Here is a 19,165-nt window from a genome sequence, read left to right on the forward strand (position 1 = left end):
GCATCATCAGTTACTTGTGAAAATTAAATAAAGAGGATTTAAAACATATTTAGCATATTCCCTCCCCTTCACCAGGTAAATCCGTTTGGAAGAGGAAGGGCCTTTTAATATATTTTATTCTGTATATTGAATTCTGTACCTGCAACAGCGGAATTATTGATACAAATTAATAATTTTGCTACTACTGACGCTATTTGGAAGTTATAAAGTGGTAATAATTTTATTTTGCGATCACTTAGCTCATTTGAATGATTGTATGCGCATGGATCGAGAATTTAAATATTAATCATACGTTTTTCACATTGGAAGCCGAACAAATAATGCGTAAGCAAGTAATGAGTAATCTCGGACACCCCTTCCCCCTAGAGTGCACTCTACTTCCCCCTTGTCTTCAAAAATAATCAAATCACAAAAACTTCACCATTAGGTGCTTACGTAATTTCTAACTTATACTACGAATGGTACAAAAGTTGGAAATCGTACGCAAATCATGGATTGCACTTTTCATTCTGAATTTGTGGAGCATCTTTTTTGGTATTTCTGAGTGAAATTTATTTCATTAAAAAAAGGAAAAAAAAGATGCCTTTCGGTGTAGATTTTTACACCGAAAGGATTTTTTTAAAAAAAACAGATTTTTTTAAACAGAAAACAGAACACAGATTTTTTAAAAAAAAAACTGCAAAAAAAAAAGATATTATTTTTTTTTGTGTAAAAACACACATTTTTGAACATTGTCCTCTCCTGGTTCATCTTGTCTTTTGGTGGATAATTTTGATATACTGCGCTTTTGTTCCGTGGAAAAAGGCTATATTTTATTCTTGAATAAATAAGTGTTATAGCTTACAATCCTATGTAAATGATAAATATCAATAAAACGATTTTACTCGAAAGTTTATATTTCATTAAAAATTACTAAATCAAAATGAATGATATCAAGACAGTAGACAGAGGTAAGTTTTAGCTGTAACCTCCTAAATTTAAATTTAGTGATAAAAAAAATTGTAAAAAAAAATAAAATTTCTGTAATTTTTGTTTATAATTGCAATAGTGCATTATATATTACCGTTGTAATTTCATGTACGAGACCTTTTATGTAGAAATCAAGTTTTTAATAATGTAACTAATGAGTAATTAACAATATAAAATATTAAATAACACGAAGCTTGATTCATACTCGAGAGTTTTGAAAAAATTTGTACACAGTAGGATTAAATTAAAATTTAACCACTTTCAAAAAGAATTGCTACATTAAAATCTGAAAAAATACAGTTTCAAAAATTTTTCTCTTTTTTAAGTAGATATTTCTTTATTACTTCAAATTAATTAATTCATGAAAGCTTAGTAGTATTGATTTTTAATTTAATTTAATTTTCTAAATTAATTTTATTTTTCAAGTAATTTGAAAAATAAATGTATGCAATACATTACATAAATAAACACTTCTGCATTTTAGGTTACCTCTGAAAAAATAAGTTAATAATTTTTATTTCTTATCTTTCAGAATTAATTTGTTTTCAGGTTTGTGCATGGAACTTTTTTTTTTTTCAAATTAATTAAATTATTTTCCTCTATTACTCAGCAGAATATAGAGAAAAAGTACTAGTTAAATAAAAATATTATTCATAATTTTATTTATAAGTGTAAATAGTAAATCAAAGCTGTTACAGACTTGTAAATGTGATTTTATACACCAGCTGAATAAAGGTAAAATTTTCTGAAAAAAGCAATTTTTATACAATAGATGTCAGCACAAGCTTTTAAAAAATTATTAACGTCTTGTTTGCAAATTTATGATATTTGAACATACATCTTCGTATTATATTAATATTACTCATTAGGCATTGAAATTTTAAATGATTATTTAAAAAAAAAACTCATTTAGAAAGTAATTTATAAGCTTTGGGAGCATTAGAGAATTGCGATTTCATTTTTCAAAATTTGTAATTCATTTATCCTTAAGATCCTTAATCTGCATGCATGACAAAAGTATTTGGTAGCGCCATCTATTGTACAGTTTAAGTACTAGAAGTTTCCTAAAATGAAAATACAAGTTACGATATGAAACAGTTCGAAATTAAGTCTATTTATAATTGTTTTCAGTTAATTAAAAAGTTCTCATTTTTATTAACTTTAATCTCACTTAAAATATTCTAAATTTAAGTTTATTTCAATATATTTCGTGGCAGGAATCAAAAGACTTCTTGAAATCTATAAATGGTATTCAATTTTTCTAAAAGCTTTTAGGAAAAACTTAAACGTCATGATGACACAAAACTTAAGCGTCATTTAAATATAAATCTAGTAAAAGTTGTCAAATGTTTTGCATTTCAGCACTTAACAAAAATGATTTTCTGATTTAATTTTTTTATTTTTAATCTTTATCGATAATAGTATGGATAATATTCTGAGTATATATTTGTATTATAGTAAGGATAATATACTGAGTATATATACGAGTATGTTTGCCAATTCGAATTTTTTTTACTCCTTAAAGATTGCATGCATTGATTCATGCTTTTTTTAATATTATAATTTTTGTTGGGGAATTTTGCTAATACTTACATCTTATAGCCTGTAAAGATTCAGGACTGCTTGTAAGTAATGTTCCTTGAATTCTGAGTTGTTGTCGTTGAGGAAAACAGAAAGGACAATGGCTATCACAAACATCTATTTATGTCTTTCTATAGGATGCTATTATAGTTCCATGTATTTTTGTACTTTGAAAATACTAAGACGAAATTTGTATAAATCATAAACACGGGTGAAACAAAAAAATCAGGGCAAAGATTATTTGTAGAATAACTGTAATGCCATTTTTTTCCCTTCCTGATCACAGAGGGAGAATAACTTTTTGCTTCTTGAAGACGGGATTTCCTGCACTAGTTCAGTAAAGATGAAATTTGCTATACGAATGTAATTTTTATGCAAAATCCATGGTATTATTTGATACATACACATGCAAGCTTGTGAACATAATGCTAAACATAAAAGTTGAAGTTTATATTGAAGGGGAAAGTGCCAGATTTATATTACAAAGTATGGAAAATATATTCTAAGCCTATAAATTTGAAGTGATACATATTTTTTACTCTCCAATTTCTGCATTAATTACTGTAGAATATTTATCATTTTCCAGAACCTAATTAATAATAAATTTGAAGTGATACATATTTTTTACTCTCCAATTTCTGCATTAATTACTGTAGAATATTTATCATTTTCCAGAACCATAGTTGATAGAACTATGGTTCTGGAAATTTACACTATCTCAGAAATTTACACTATCTGAAATAATGCTTACTAAATTAATTTAACTCCGCACGCGCTAATTTTTTACAAAAAATTAAATAAAAAAAAATGGTGAATGATAAAGTGATAAATAAATAATAAATTAATTAATGAAAGAACACGGTAACATAAACTTATCATCTGCTAATTCCATGACTAGCGTCTAAAACTTCGAAGAGGGAAATGTAACAAGGTTCGATTACCACCGTAATCATCTGTATTTTCTTTAATTCCCATATTGCATCGTGTACAGTTCTTTACACTGTTTTTCAGCTTAACGAGCGGTTCTTGAATTGCGTATAAAAACTTATGCACGAAAATAAGTAACGAAATTTTTAACTACAGCGCCACCCCCCCCCCCAGAAAGTTCCCACTAAAATCATTGAAGAATCCCAACACTTACAAACGTTACAGCACTTGCATAATTGAAGTAGAATTAATTTCAACGTACATACTGATAATTTAAAATCCGTACCGAACTTAGAAACTGTCACGCCGTAAAAGCCTGGACGCTACTTTATATAAATGAATCAATCAATAAATAAAAAAAAAATGAAAATAAATTAATGAAACTATTTATTCACATACAAACGCAGGGTTGTGTGTTCAATACAAGAAACAGCTTACGATTCTATGGGCAAGTAGAAGGAAGACTGATAGCACAAATCAGAGAAGAGCTGTACAGAGGAATTTGAACCCGCTACTTCCACGCTGCGGATCATTTGGTGATTTGAGAGCAAATCAGCAGAGCATGCTCGAAAAATTTTTATGATTCGAGGACATCCATATATTTATGTAAAATATTAATTTGCGTGTGTAATAAAGTTTTTTTTGTTTTTGTTTAAATGAATCGCAAGCATCATCAGATGCCGAACCTTCTTCATCAAACTTCATTTCATAACCAAGCAGTTTTGATGCATGATATTCTGCATTTGTTTAACATTTGTAAAACTAGAGTATATGATTATTAGTTTATTTTTTTAAAATTATTTTCAGGCGAGTATGGAATTTCTATATAGTTTTATCATGGTACTTGCTTGCTTGTTGCTTATATTCTCTGTAAGACAGAATTTTCCTGTTTGATAAAACAATGACTTTTGTCATTTTTTGCTGTTGATATTTCCCTGAATATAAAATTCGACGACTTGTTTTCTGACAAATTCGAAGACATATATTGATATAAGAGAAAATTTTCTTTCCTCAACAAATTCAAAAGTTTTTAATTTCTTCGAGAGCGGAGAGTCATATATGCATTCCCAGGGTGGCGACAATCACGTTAAAAAAGATAAAACTGGTAGTCAAGTTTAAATGAAAATTTATATAGCTACTCATTTAACAAACACAGATTGGATGTATTAGATTTAAAGTGAAAGCAAAAATAAGGTAGTCAAAGTAGCCAGGCCAAAATTTAAACTACCGCTTTTTATTTTATTCCATTCTGTTTCTGATTCCATACGAATATATTTATGACTAGCCCATCCCGAAAAGGTTAAGCACAACTATCGAAATTCGAGAACTGTCCAATTTTAATAGTTTGGTAGCACGATACATTTCCTCCAAATAAAAGTAAAGTGAATCCAATTTCTATGAAGTTTGTTTTATTTTAATCAAGCGCTTGTTTGCTATTCGCTTGTTAGTGCTAAGTTTTTTGAGCGATCTCGAGCACAAATCAGTCTTCTCAGTTTCTGTACCGGTCAATTTAAGCTATTAAAAAAAGTTTTATATTTTAGTTAAATTATTCACCTATATTTATCTACAGTTACCCCAGTATTTGTAAAAGTAAAATTTTGTGGAAAACATTGTTTGATTAAAATTTGTGAAAGCTTTTAATAGCAAAGCTCGAAAGTTTATACAAGTTAAACAATATTTTTCTCTTGTAAATCGTCTAATAAAAAGCTTAGGTTCAGTTTAGTTCTTAGCAAAATTTTTTTTTCGTGCTTTATCCTTTAAAGGAGTATAATCAAATTTCTTTATATAAATATAAATTTCGAAGTGAAGCTGTAGATATTTTGTTATTTAATGGTATGATATTAATGCTAATAATATGCGTTGACGTTCTCAAATATCTACACTCTCAAAACACTTATGAATATATACATATAAAAAAAAAAGCTTTAAAGTTGTTTATCGAAGGCTTCATCGGCAGCTGAAATGACGCTTTTATGCGAGTAATTTACTATTTTCATAACCGCTGTGAGCTTACAACAGTTACTCATAACTGTTAGGATAAGTTAAGCCTATTTAAACCTAGCGCTGTCTACGTTTATTCTGGGAATGGCGCAAAACGTCAATAGGGAGAAAAGTTACAGTTTTGTAGAAATGAAGAAGCGTTTGTGGTCTAATTTCTTAATGTTCAAAAATTTACTTTAATGTCGCATCATCTGGGCTCATAAAAATTTGCAAAAACGGAGAATAAGTGATTTTTATTATTAATAACTGAGAATAAGTGATTTCGATTATTGATAACTGAGAATAAGTAATTTTGATAATTTTCATCAAGGTGGTAAAATGTCACCAAATTGGCGATTTTTGAAAAAGTCACTTTAAAAATATTAAAGTTACTCGTCCGTTCTAAAGCCCAGATAATTCCAGATTATATATATATATATATATATATATATATATATATATATATATATATATATATATATATATATATATATATATATATATATATATATATATATATATATATATATATAATTTAAAACCACCGTTTTGCTTCAAGTGTAAGACACTTAAACTGTGGCTTTTTTTATTTTCCTTGGAGTCAGAGTCGAATTGTAAAATTTAATGAGCAAACTGTAGAATTTAATGACACAACAAAGTAAAACAATGTTACAAACTGCGTTTGGTACAAAATCAACGGATAAGAAACTCGCAAAGGAAGTAAATATTTATTATTTTATTTGCCAATAGTCCAAAACGTTTGAGTCCTAAGGTATAAAATTTTTCACATCATGTTAAAAAAAAGTAATTTTACATGACAAAATACTAACTTTGTATGAAATCGGTCAAATAGTTCCTGAGAAATCTAATTTTAAAAATAAGACAAATATAATTTTAAGATTTCTCTGACCAATTTCGCTCAAATTTTGTATTTTGCCACATAAAATCACTATCTTTAAAATGATGTAAAAAATTGCATATAGTTAAAAGTTTTTCAACCATTATTAGGAAATAAAGTAATAAATAATTATTAAAAATTATTTCTTGCATTGAGTTATCTTTAGATAAACGAATTTTATAATTGTGTGCAAAAATTTTTCAATTCGCAAAAAAAGTTCCAGAGACATGGTGAAGTACTCAAAAAGTAAACTTAACATTAACTTTGGACCGCTATTCGGACCAAATTATTTGGACATCTCCCAGATCTTGGCTACCTTTAATATTTAGGGACTTACAAATCTGAAGTTCGTTTTTGTGCCGGATATCACAACTTAAAATATAGTCTGCACTGATTAATATATTTGAGGTGGTTACCTCATCGAGCCTTCAAGGTGTTTACCTCATTGAGTTCTAGAACATGAAGATCCGATCGTTAGATCAAAAATTATTTTGGGTGATATTTTTTCCTTTTCTTTTTGATGCATGTACATTTTTCTACACAACTTCGCGGTTTCAAATGTTTAAATCTCATAGATTTTGAGCAGCAAAACAAAATGCAACGTAATTATAATTATTTTTATTGATTATTTTCGTCATAAAAAGTAAATGTGTGTACAAAATAATTCAATGTTTATAATAAAAACATGTTAAAAAATATCACAGATAACGTTTTAGGAACAAGCTCATTGCAATGCATATTGGCAAAATTAAACAGTAGTTCTCAATGTTGTGTCTCAGAGCCAATCCAACTGGACCTACTTCAGTACATTGAGATTTAAATGCTTGCCTTTCAGAACCTAATGAATCCACTGCAGTCAAGCATAGTTCATATTTTTCTTCTGCCTCTAAATCTCTAAACACGTATTCTCTGTCGTTGTAGGACATTTCTTGCTGAGTCACCAAGATTCCAGTTTTGTTTCGCAAAGTGGCTTTGAATCCTGCCACATCTTCTCTCGTTGCAACGTACCACACCACTCGTAATCCGTGGTCTTTCAGCACCTCGCTGCCTCGTATCTTAATGTCCGGTTTCACAGGCAATTCGACTTGTTGTGTCATTCCTTTACAGTTCAATTCTTCTAAATCTAATGTTGGTATTCCTCTTCCTTCGAGCCACGTAGGCTGATGGCAAGCTACTGGGTTCCAGGCGGAAGTGTCCGGTTGGTTACTGATCCATACCCGTAGAGGACGTATGTGGCAGTTGCAAATCAAAGGATTTCCTGAAAAATGAAGCAGAACGTAAGAATAATACAGAAACATGAAGAATAATACTTAAGTGTAATAACGTAGATGAGTCACGATTGCGCACTAGTTAAGAGGTCTCTGTTGGATTTTAGGGTGCATTTTTTATTCGCGTTTTCGCGATATTTTTTTGTATTTAAGGTTTTGATGATATAGTGTTATTAGACAACACAATACCTTACGAAAAAGGTAGAAAATAAAAGGGTCGCTTAGTTAGATTAGGAGAAATGGCGCTTGGTACAATACGGTTTAAAGGAGATTGTAAGCTGCATCATACTCCCGTTTCCGATACACAAGTTCATACATGAAATGGGATTTGAAAGCTAGGCTTTTTTTTTTCAATTTTACAAGAACAGTGAATGAATTATTTATATTGCGTGGAAGGCAGTCTACGGTCTTGTGCAAGTCATTTTTTGCGTTGACAATGGATCCTTTTATCCCTAACTGGTTATCAACACAAAGTTCTCGTATTTGCATGAAAGTGGTTCGGAGAGCCACCATTTGCTCTTCGGTAGGATTCAATTCTGTCAACCGCACTGGTACTTTTGTGAGGAACGGACTTCATGCTTGCGTTTGCGAACGGAATCTTTTCCTCTTCTCGTTTGTGTGTAACGCTTAAGGTATTCCCGTCTATGTTCTTTTGCTTTTTCAGCCTTGGTAAGTTTAGGCTTTGGCATCGTTTTTTTCTTGCTTCAACTCTAACCCTCGGGGCCGTTGTCAATCAGTTTGGGACCCTCTTTATTTGTGATATTCATCAGAATTAGTATTAAAAACAATCCAGTTTGAACTATAGGTTAGAATTTCTGATTCTTAATTGACACTATAAAAACAAAAATATCGTTCAAATGATGAATGTCTCTTTTATTCACAACTCAAGAAGTATTTATGAGATCTCTCTGGTCCCATATCTCAAAAATAAACTCACCAACTTATTGCATTACAAAATTAAAAAAATTCTGCAAAACAGCAGCGGTCGCCATAGCAACTCATGCTATGACTACGCATGCGCACTCTTTACTTTTACTCTTGAGCACAGTTGAAAAGTGTGATGACGTCCAAATAAGATGCGCACGCCATCAAACCCAAAACAAGACCTATTTTGTCAATGGGTAAAAAGTAGACCACAAACGCTTTTCATTTTCTCAAACTGTGGTCTTTCTCCACATTGAAGTTTTGCACCATTAGCGACTACATGCAACTTATGCGACTTTTTTTTTTTTTTCTTTCCTCCAAGCCCTGAGCATGTACCTAGGTTATGAAAACCCTTAACCATATAGCCCAGGACTTGGCCGCTGGTCCAGCTCCACTCCAGCCTAAATAACATACAATTTAAAAAATTTAAAAATTTAAAAAAAAAATAGATTTTACTGAAAGTGTGGAATTTAGGAAGAAATAAGACCAAAAAAAATATTGTACATGTAATATGGGAAGTTATTAAAATTTTAATAGATAGTCATTATCCGCTAAGAAGTTCATAACTGTTATTAATCTTTTGTTTAAGGTATTGTTTGTAATAAAAGTTTTCTGCCAAATTTCTAAATTTGTTGGGCTAGGTTGACGACTGTGCCAGGAGACAGTGTAGGAACAACTAGTGAGATAATGTTCAGGCGAACCTTGTTGGCCGCAGGTGCAAAGATCAGTATCTGTTATATGCAGGTAATTAAAAAATGTTGGGAATGGTCCGTGACCCGTCAAGAACCAGATGACTTGTTTTGGAGGAATTGTTTTAAAAAAAGTAACATTGTTAATAATTTTGAATAGACGTCTGCCTCTGTCTGAATTATTCCATTGAAATTGCCATTTTGTTAGAAGAGAATCTTTAATACGTCGTTTAAGATATGAAACTGGAAGTGGGTATACATAATTTTTTGGTTGTCTCGTAGATTGTTTAGCTAAATCATCTGCTTTTTCGTTACCTACTCTATCGCTGTGTGCTTTAATCCAGGAAATTTGAATTGATGTGTGTTGTAGTTCTTGTTGAATATCAAAAGAAATTCTATTATTTGTGTCAAAATCAAGTATTGATGATATTGATGATTTTGAGTCTGACCAGATTACATAAATATCGTTATTATTGAAGTTTTTAGTGCTCTTAATGTATTTAATACATTCAAAGATTGCCAACTGTTCTGCTTGAAAGACCGAATTTTCCCTGTCTAATGTGTAGCTTTGTGAATGTGTAATATTGAGGAAAGCGAAAGCTGTGCCTGTGTTTGTCTTCGAGCCATCTGTAAAATAGTTTGTTTTTCTGTTAAAATCAAAATTATTCTGTTCTACTAAAGTTATTTTGTTAATTAAGTGAAAAGAAGGATGGCGATGTGATATTTTTAGCTTTTTCTCATAGTCTAGTGTATTATACTTTATATTATTAAAGTTGGCATCTTTTTGGAGGTGAGTTACGGTTGTTGAACAAGATATTGACATAATCTGTTCTGCGAGAGGAGGAATATTTGTTAGTACTTGAAGTGCTGCCGTTGGGGTAGAATAATATGCTCTACTCATGTTTAAAAGAAATTTTCTTTGAATAGATTGTAAAGAGCGATAAATACGTGGAGAGATATTCGTAGCCCATAGGCTGCAACCATGAGCTAATGCGGGAATTATTACTGTATTGTATATTAATTTTCTCGCTTTTTGGTTGATACCCCATGATTTTTGGTTGATTTTTTGAAGCGAATTTAATAATGTTTTAGATTTTTGTTTTAAAAGATTAATGTGAGAATCCAAGTTTAATTTTTTGTCAATGACTACTCCTAGATATTTAAAATGATTAGAATGTTTAATTTTAATATTGTTGATTTTAAATATTGCACTGCGATCTGTGTTATAAAAGTGGATGTAAACTGTTTTTTCTATAGAAAGATTTAGAGCATTTTGAATTAGCCATGTGTGAATTTCATTAAGGGAATTATTTGTAGTCTCTTCCAAATTTCTCCTTGAGTTGGCAAAAGTCAGTATAATCAGATCGTCTGCAAAAGCTTGGATCATATAATTTTCAGAATGTATGTTAAGCAAACTATTGATAGTAAGATTCCATGCTGTAGGACCAATACATGACCCCTGGGGACAACCTTTTGAAATGTTTTTAGTTACGTAACCTTGATCTGTTGAAACAATTGCTTGTCTATTTGTGTTTATACTTTCTATGAAAAGGCAAAGATTAGAGGGAATATGATGTTTTGACAACTCATGATTAATTATACTATATTGAATGTTGTCAAAAGCACTTTTAATATCTAAAGATATAGCTGCAACGTGTTTGTAATTATTTTTTAGGTGTGTTAAATTATCTTTAAAATTATCCAAAGCTAAATGGACTTACTTGCCGAATCTGAAACCGTATTGAAAATCTGAAAGGGCGTTTACATTTTCCAAATGAAAATTTAGTCTTTTAATAATAAGTTTTTCCAGAAATTTACCCAAGCAAGGTAGAAGGGTGATTGGGCGATAAGATGTTAAATGCTTTGGATCTTTGCCCTTTTTTAGAAAAAGTAAAACCTGACCTTTCTTAAAATGATCTGGAAAATAATTTAGAGCAAGACATTTGTTGAAAAATTTAAGTATTAAAGTACTGAAAAATGAGAATAAAATTTTAACTACAATGTAATCTATTCCATCGATGCCGGGTGCTTTTTTGCTGTTAAGAGACTTAATTAGGCGTTGTAACTCATTGTGTGTGAATGGGGGATCCGGTGTGTTATTACTGTAAATTAATGGACGTGTAGGAATAATATTATCGTCAGGATAAAGATTTTTGAGAATGCTGTTTGCTTCGTCAAGTTGAGAATTGTTGTTGTATATATTTGTGAGTATTGTTGGATATGAATTTGTTCTAAACGTAGATTTATAATGGGCACCGTAAATATTCTTAGTATTTTCACAAAGAATCTGCCAACTTTTATATTTAGCTTGTATAATATGTTTTTTATACTCTGCTCTTTTTTTCTTATAAATTGTTTTATATTTATTAATAATCTCTGTATCATTTGATCGTTGAAAGCGTCTTTTAATTGCTTGAAGTTCTTTTTTGTAAATTGTTAACTGTGTTGTCCACCAAGAGGCATTTGTTGGACGATGAAAAAGTTTAGTTATGTAAGTTTGTTGACAACTTATAAAAATTTTATTAATTAAGTTATTCGTAAAACTGTTTAGGTCTGAATGATTTTGTATTGTATTTAAATCATCTATTAGGTCTAGGTTAAAAGTAGAAAAAACTTTTCTGAACTTATTGTGATTTCCGTATTTCGTTTTGAATCGCGTGAATGAGGAAAAAGAGAATGTGTTATTTACTTGGATTAATATGTACATATGGTCAGAATTACTGTTTATATCCATTACATTCCATGTTGTGGATGTTAAAACATCTGGATTATTTGTTAAAGTAAGATCAGGAAATGATGAAGTTAAGGAGGTTACAAATGTCGGTGTCGCGGGCTGGGTATTAAGAATTTTCAAATCATTAGATGTTATGAAATCCAGTAAAGCATCGCCCCTGGCATCACTGTTGTTATATCCCCAGAAGTCATGATGAGCATTAAAATCCCCACAAATTAGAGTAGGTGAATTATAAAAATTTTTGTTGCTGTAATAGATTAAATCCTTATGCCAATAGATTAAATCTCTTAACTTATGCGACTACAGAGCCTTCGAAAAACTACCTTAAATGATCGTTTACGCGATCCAAGCTCCAAGCAAAACAAGTTTCCATCAATTTCAATCAGCGCCGGTCCAACAATTTGGACCGTATAAACAGACCACCTGTATACAGTATGGAATGAAAATAAACATAGGTTTAAATTAGATTAAATGAAGAGTAAGATGCCGGATGCATCAAAAGTAGCATCCTATGCTATAATTGTTATTTCTTTGTCTAAAAAAGATTTCTTTTTTAGAAAGTTGAAATTATTCACTTAAAATATATTCTGTTTGCTTCTGTTCACTTGTGGCATTACTTCCCGAGTGCAACGTTTATTTTTTTAAAATTAAATGTTTATTTTCAGCAGTCAAATTTGACGGGTAAATAGTATAAAAGATTTTGTATTGTTCTATTCCCCTTATGATTCCGTTAAGAACTATTAATAAATTTAAATAATTTTGGTTAATGATTCTTAAAAATTTTAAAAATATTTAAATTTCTTAAAATTTAAATTTTTTAAATATTTTTTAATAAAGTTTATATTTAATAAAGTTAACTGCGATAAATTTGGAGAGTTCACTACCGTAATTTAATATTTTTGCTTAACAAACCGGCTGATATATTAACTACAATTTGTGCATACATCACAGTGGTCATGAAATTGATAGTTTAGTTCTAAATCATTTAATGAATCTTTTTAGCAATAATAATATATTAATGTTATTTACACCAAAAAACAATTATTGTAAAACTGTTAATAAGTTTAAACACTGTTTCAAATAAGTTTATTTCAAAATGTAGCATGAGAAAGTAATATCGTACAATCACGATATAAAGTAACCACTGTTTTAGTTTTAAACCCTTAATTTAGAAAATAATCAAAATCTATAACGCAATAAAAGTGGAGTAAGATAAGAACATTTGACGAAAAATACTTTACTGTAGATTTTCCGGCAAGCAAAAATATACCGATAACAGAGGAAAATTGTGACAGCATCATAAGATTTTTATATGTAGATGAAAACTACAAATTAAACCCTGAATAAAATCAAGCTAGTATTCTTAAATTATTGCATAATATAAGAAATCTTAGTAAAATGAAACAATTACCTTTAAACAGGAGAGTGAAATTTTCTTTCATCAGAGGAATAAGCTCTTCATAAAAAGTCGCAAAGCGGTTTTCTCTCAGATCCAATAATTGCAATTTCTTCATGGACAAAACTTCCTCAACATCTATGGATCCTAATCGATTATTACTGAGATCCAACTCTTCCAGATCCCTTAGATTAAGTCCAAATGTTCCTTTCGGTAACTTCGGAAGTTCGTTGCCGGACAGATCGAGATGACGGAGGTATGTGAGATTCGAAAGTACTTCCGGCCTTATCTCATTTAGTATATTATTCTGCAACTTAAGAACTTCGACTTTGGTCATGCCATCATCAAAAGTCTTCGTTATAACGGGGATAAAGTTGTGGCTCAGGTCTATGTGTTTGATTCTGTAAGGAATCCATGGAGATTTGGGAAAGGACCTGTCTGATATGAATGACAAGTGATTGTACGAAGCATTAAAGACTTCGAGAGATAACAAATCTTCCAGAATACCGTTTGTTTTATTTTCGAGAGACGACACACGATTGTGCGAGATATCCAACTTCTGCAGTGACACAAGCTTCGTGAAGGCAGACGGTGGAATTGATGAAATATTATTATAGCTCATGTTTAACGATATCAATTGCAGCATACCTTCAAAAGCGTAAGAACTCACGTTTTGGAGGTTGTTAAAATCCAAACGGACTTCGAAGACAACGGGTAAATTTCCGAACGCTTTTCTATTAAGCCTGATGATATGGTTACCATGCAGATAGAGATATTGAAGGGAACTCATATCCTCTAAAGATTCCCATGGAATTTCGGATATATTGTTGTACCCTAAGGATAGCGTCCTCAGTGTCAGTAATCCGCGAAAAGAACCTCTCTCTAGACGAGTTATGTTGTTGTAATCTAAATATAGATGTAATAGTGAATTCATAGCAGGGAATATGCCAGGAGGTATCCTTGTAATAGTATTATTTTCAATATGCACTTCATTTAGGGCTATGGGAACAACGAACATCGTTCTGAGGAAGTTATCATTGATATACAACATGCGCAATGATACTAAGCTTGTAAAGCCTCCTGACGTCACTTCCGAAATATTATTATGGCTGATGTCGATTTCAAGCAATGTCGATATCGTACCAAAACTACCATATCCTATTTTTCGTATTTTATTATGATGCATTATAATATTTCGTATGCTGCCAAACTTTTCGAATGCATTACCACTAACTTCTGTGATATTATTGTAACTAAGATCTATGGTGTGGAGTTCGTAAAGTTTCTTCTTTGAAAACGATTTCCTGTCTATTTTATCGATTTTGTTGTGAGTGACGTTGAAAATTTTTATTCCGGTTAAATTCGTTATGAGGACTTTGGATAGATCTGTTATGTTATTGTAATCTAGGCGCAACTCATTGACGTCACTGTTTTGGAACGTTTCTGGAGCAATTTCTGAAATAGAATTATAAGATAAATCAAAAACAGTAACATTAGACATTTCAACGAATGCACCTTTGCCTATAAAACTAATGTTGTTATGACTTAAATCGACTACAACTTGAAACATCCTAATGAAACTGTTACTTGCTATTCTCGATATTTTATTATAACTTAGATCCAACCTTTCTAGCCAATTCATGTCTTTAAACATCTCGTATCCAATATCTTGCATCGAATTTCTAGCCAAATCTAGAGTTCTTAAACGAGTAGGCGTAATTAAAGCTCTTTGAGCAATAGTTTTAATCTTATTGCCAGCTAAATATAAATCTCGAAGCAACCGCAAACCTCTCAGCAAATAAGCGTCAATCTCCTTCAAATTATTGTTGGAAGCATTAAGAACTCTTAGCTGAGCATTTCTTGTTAAAGCTGAACGGGGAAATTCATTCAAGTGGTTATTTGAAACATTAAGAAACCACAGAAAAGTGAGATCTGTAAAATCTGTTTTGGCGAATTTGCTGAAATCATTATATGATATGTCCAGGTATTTAAGTTTTACCATTTGTTTGAAAACATTTCTCTCAAATTTCTGAATCTTATTATGCTGCAAATGAAGCTTGTCCAATGATCTCAGAATGTTATTAAAAGCACCAGGAAATATTTTATTGATTTTGTTACCATCTAATCTCAATTCTTTGACACTAGGGAGGCCACTAAAAGCATTTGCTGGTAGTACAGTAAGTTGGTTGTTGGCAAGATTCAAGTATTGTAACTTCGATAGTTTGTTTATCGCGGATGGAACATTTTTTAAATTGTTTCCTTCCAAATTTAATGTTACAAGACTTTCTCCAAGTGTATCAAAAACATCGCCGTCTATGTCCTCGATCTTATTATAACTGACTTCTAAATTTGAAATGGTAATATTGTGAAGAACACTTCCTTTTAACCTTCTCACGTAGTTTCTTGTCATTAAAAGACTGTTAATCAATTTGTCTTTTACATTACCGAGGCCCAATGCCATCATCGCCAAGTTGGCATTTTCGCAGTGTAGTGTGAGGCCTTCTGTTCCTCCTTTTTCACAAGTGCACGGATAAGTTGTTAAGATGTCTGTAGGACAAAATACATGGGGTGGCTCAGTTGGAGCGATTGTGGTTGTTGAGGGTGGAACCCAGTCATCCTCCGGAGGTTCGAATGCCCCATCTTGACAACATATGTAAACTACAGAGGAGAAAATGGAAACGATCCAAAACAGCCACATTTTCTCTAACACAGTATAGACTTTTCTTCCTAAAAATCAAAATAGTCTTTTTAGTTTATAAAAATTCGCACATAGACGAAAAATTGCACTACTTTAAAGAAAACAATTAACGATTATTTACTATCGAATGTTTCATAAAATCCAGTTTGATAAAACTGATAGAATTATTCAATAGAAAAGAATTGATTTGGAGTGCTGAAATGGAGGGTAATACTAGTACGTGAGTTGAGTTGATGTGAGGTAATGCTCTCAGTGAACTAGTTGAACAGAAAACTAGGAAGCAACGTTAGAAACGTTAAATACGGCACTCGTTACGAAAAGGATAAACATTAATCAGTAAAATGTTTTGCGTTTCATTTTATTATTTCAACTGTTATATGTTTACCGGTAGTATCCCATTTAGAGGAAACATAGATAGAAAACACAAACGGAAAAGTCAAGAACATTCAGTTGGTACGGTTCATCAACAGGCAAAGATGTTTAATGGTTCATGTAGTTTTTCCATTTTACAAAAGTTCGCACTGACGTAAGATAATAATTAATTAGAAGATAATTGAATAATAATTAGTTAGATAATAATTTATTACTATCTACTTGTCAGTCGACAGCTTTCAGTGGATTAGTAAGTATCCTAGAATGTAAGCAATGAATGTAGATTTCTAGTATGATGCAAAAGCCGGCAGAAATTATACTGCGTTAAACATAAATGATATGTATGCAATAAAAACTAGCAGTGTTATGAACTAACTCTGACCTAAAAATAAGTAAAAATCATTCGTGGTCACTGATCTATCTGTATTAGACTTTAAGAAGGAAAACTTCCTGAAGTGCCTTTAAAGTAAGAGCAATTTAGCTGATTAACAGAAGAAAAAAAAATTATCGAAATCTAATCTTTTTAAAATCTAAGCAGTGCAAAGGACTAATAAAAGATTATATAGTGTAAATTAAATTATTAAAGTGAGATTAAAAGTGTTGCTGGAGGCCGTGATGGCGGTGTTAATTCCTTACATACATTATTGTGAGGATTCCATGGTCATTATTTTTTTTTATGTCGACTTTAATAAACTGATATTTTCTCCTTTATTTTTTGTCCTTTGCGCTGTTGAAGAAGCTTGTTTATTGCATCGACACAACTGAGCGCCTGAAGTGTTTTTGGTTGTGCTGATTAAAATTTTTTTAAGTCTATCAATTATCATTTTGCTCATTCGCGATTTTAACTAAATACCTCAGTTAAAATATTTTCTGCATTGATAATTACTAAAAATATATAATGATGATAACCCATGTACAGTGCTCAAAATAAAATAAAAAAACGAAACACCCTCAATAACTTTTGATCGAATGATCGGACTCAATCTTAATGGTCAAATACGCTAATTAATTAGTGCGACGACGTTTTGAGTTACGAAATCAGATACAAAAAGGTACTATTTCTTAATAACATACCTTTTTTTCGAAGGATTCGGACTTCTGATCCCTGCATTATTAATTAGTCCTAATTAATTAATTCCCCCTCGAACCTTTAAGATTGAGACTTAGAATGGTGAAAAGTTATTTAAGGTGCTTTTTTGCGCACTACACAAATTTTATCAGTAAACAAAAATGGCGGTTCTTTTCTATGTTACTTTTTATTTTTTTTACACTCATTCTACTTATTGCTTGAAAAACTAAATCATATTACTATTTTAAAACGTCAACATTTTTGATGAATACAAAACAATTTAATTCAAAAAAATGTATTCCATTAAGCATTTTAAAAATATCGTCACTTTTTCACAAATTAATAAATTCTTTTGGGGGGGGGGGTGGCAAAGGTTGAATTTTTTTTGTGCTTAGTTAGAACTCGGACACTCATTCATTAATGATAAGGTTACTGGTTATCGAAGACAAAAATTAATATATTAAAACTTCATTGTTCAGAATTTTTTTTCCACTAACTTTAATGCATCGGTTTCGATATTTAGAAAATTAATGTTTTTGAAGTCCTTACGTACTTATACAAAAATTGAAAAAAAAGGTACACTAATTTTTCAAATTACAAATTATTGCATATTTTGAAAATTCATAAAAAATAAAATGTTATGTGTAGTATATTATTAGTCTAATAAAATGTAAGTAAGAAAAAAAGTAAAATTTTGTGCGATTTGTGATTACATTTTCTTTTGTTCTCTTTTAATTCAATGTTTTATCAAATTCCCTTTTAACTTTTGTATCAACTTTGATCTTTAACTGTTCTCTAGCATAATAGTATGCAGCAGACAGGAAATAATTAGCAGAGAGGAAGGTCAGGTACTACATTTTTATCGTGAGACAGTTGTTTATGGATGGAGTGAATCGTGTCATCTTTATTGACAAAGAAATTCCAAAAACAGTCAAACGCAACAGTGCTTCTTCTAGTTCCAAAGACATTTTGATATCTTGAAGCGGGGTATCTCGGATATAAATCACTTTGCTTTTTGCCTTAGTTAGGTGACAGCTTTCTTTTATAGTCTACCTTTAAAACTTATAATTGGGAAAAAGCTTGTAAAAATTTTTATAAAAATAGCATACATTTTTTGTCTTAGTCTATAAAGGAAAAAAAATTAGTTCGAGAGGTCTGAAAGACACTAGTTAATTTTGACAAGACACTAGTTTTTTTGACAAGACAATAAAGACACTAGTTTTAGTAAAAAATTTGCCAAGTTTTTGCTAAAAATTCCATATTTTTATACTAAGTTCTCATTAAAGAATTATATATTATTTTTGAAATAGCAAGGGGTAATAATAATACCTCACACTATAATGATGCCTACCTCTACCACGAAGATCCAATCATTAGATGAAAAGTAATTCATGCTGGACCGTTTATTTTTTTACTCATTGTATGTATACGTAATAATACGAGATGTAATATGAGAGTACCAGATTGAGATCAAATCTGTGTGGTCATGGGCCGTTGGAGACAGAAAAGCTCTTCTCATACATGATACCGTGGGCTATGAAAGAGAGACTTGCTTGATTACCGTGGGTGAAAGCCCTTACATAGCAAGACGGAAAAGAGAAAAACCTGGTACGTAAAACATTTCATTCCAGCATTATTTTCGAAAAAAATGAAATATCTG

At 30.9% G+C, this 19,165-nt stretch overlaps 1 protein-coding gene across 1 annotated transcript in view; it reads right to left on the reverse strand.

The window, feature by feature from the left end:
- Window positions 1–6,958: 6,958 nt before the first annotated feature.
- The window catches only part of LOC107439809 (uncharacterized), a 31,339-nt gene continuing 19,132 nt past the window's right edge, over window positions 6,959–19,165 (reverse strand). Inside the window, exons 2-3 of the mRNA XM_016052519.5 lie at window positions 13,382–16,093; window positions 6,959–7,613 (exon numbers count right to left, since the gene is read on the reverse strand). Of these exons, the coding sequence (XP_015908005.3) occupies window positions 7,054–7,613; window positions 13,382–16,064 (3,243 nt within the window). The 5' untranslated portion in view covers window positions 16,065–16,093 and the 3' untranslated portion in view covers window positions 6,959–7,053. The remainder of the gene's footprint in view (window positions 7,614–13,381; window positions 16,094–19,165) is intronic.

This window comes from Parasteatoda tepidariorum, chromosome 7 (genome assembly GCF_982258835.1).
Source record: "Parasteatoda tepidariorum strain Cologne lab strain chromosome 7, Ptep-v5.0, whole genome shotgun sequence".
NCBI classification, from domain to species: domain Eukaryota; kingdom Metazoa; phylum Arthropoda; class Arachnida; order Araneae; family Theridiidae; genus Parasteatoda; species Parasteatoda tepidariorum.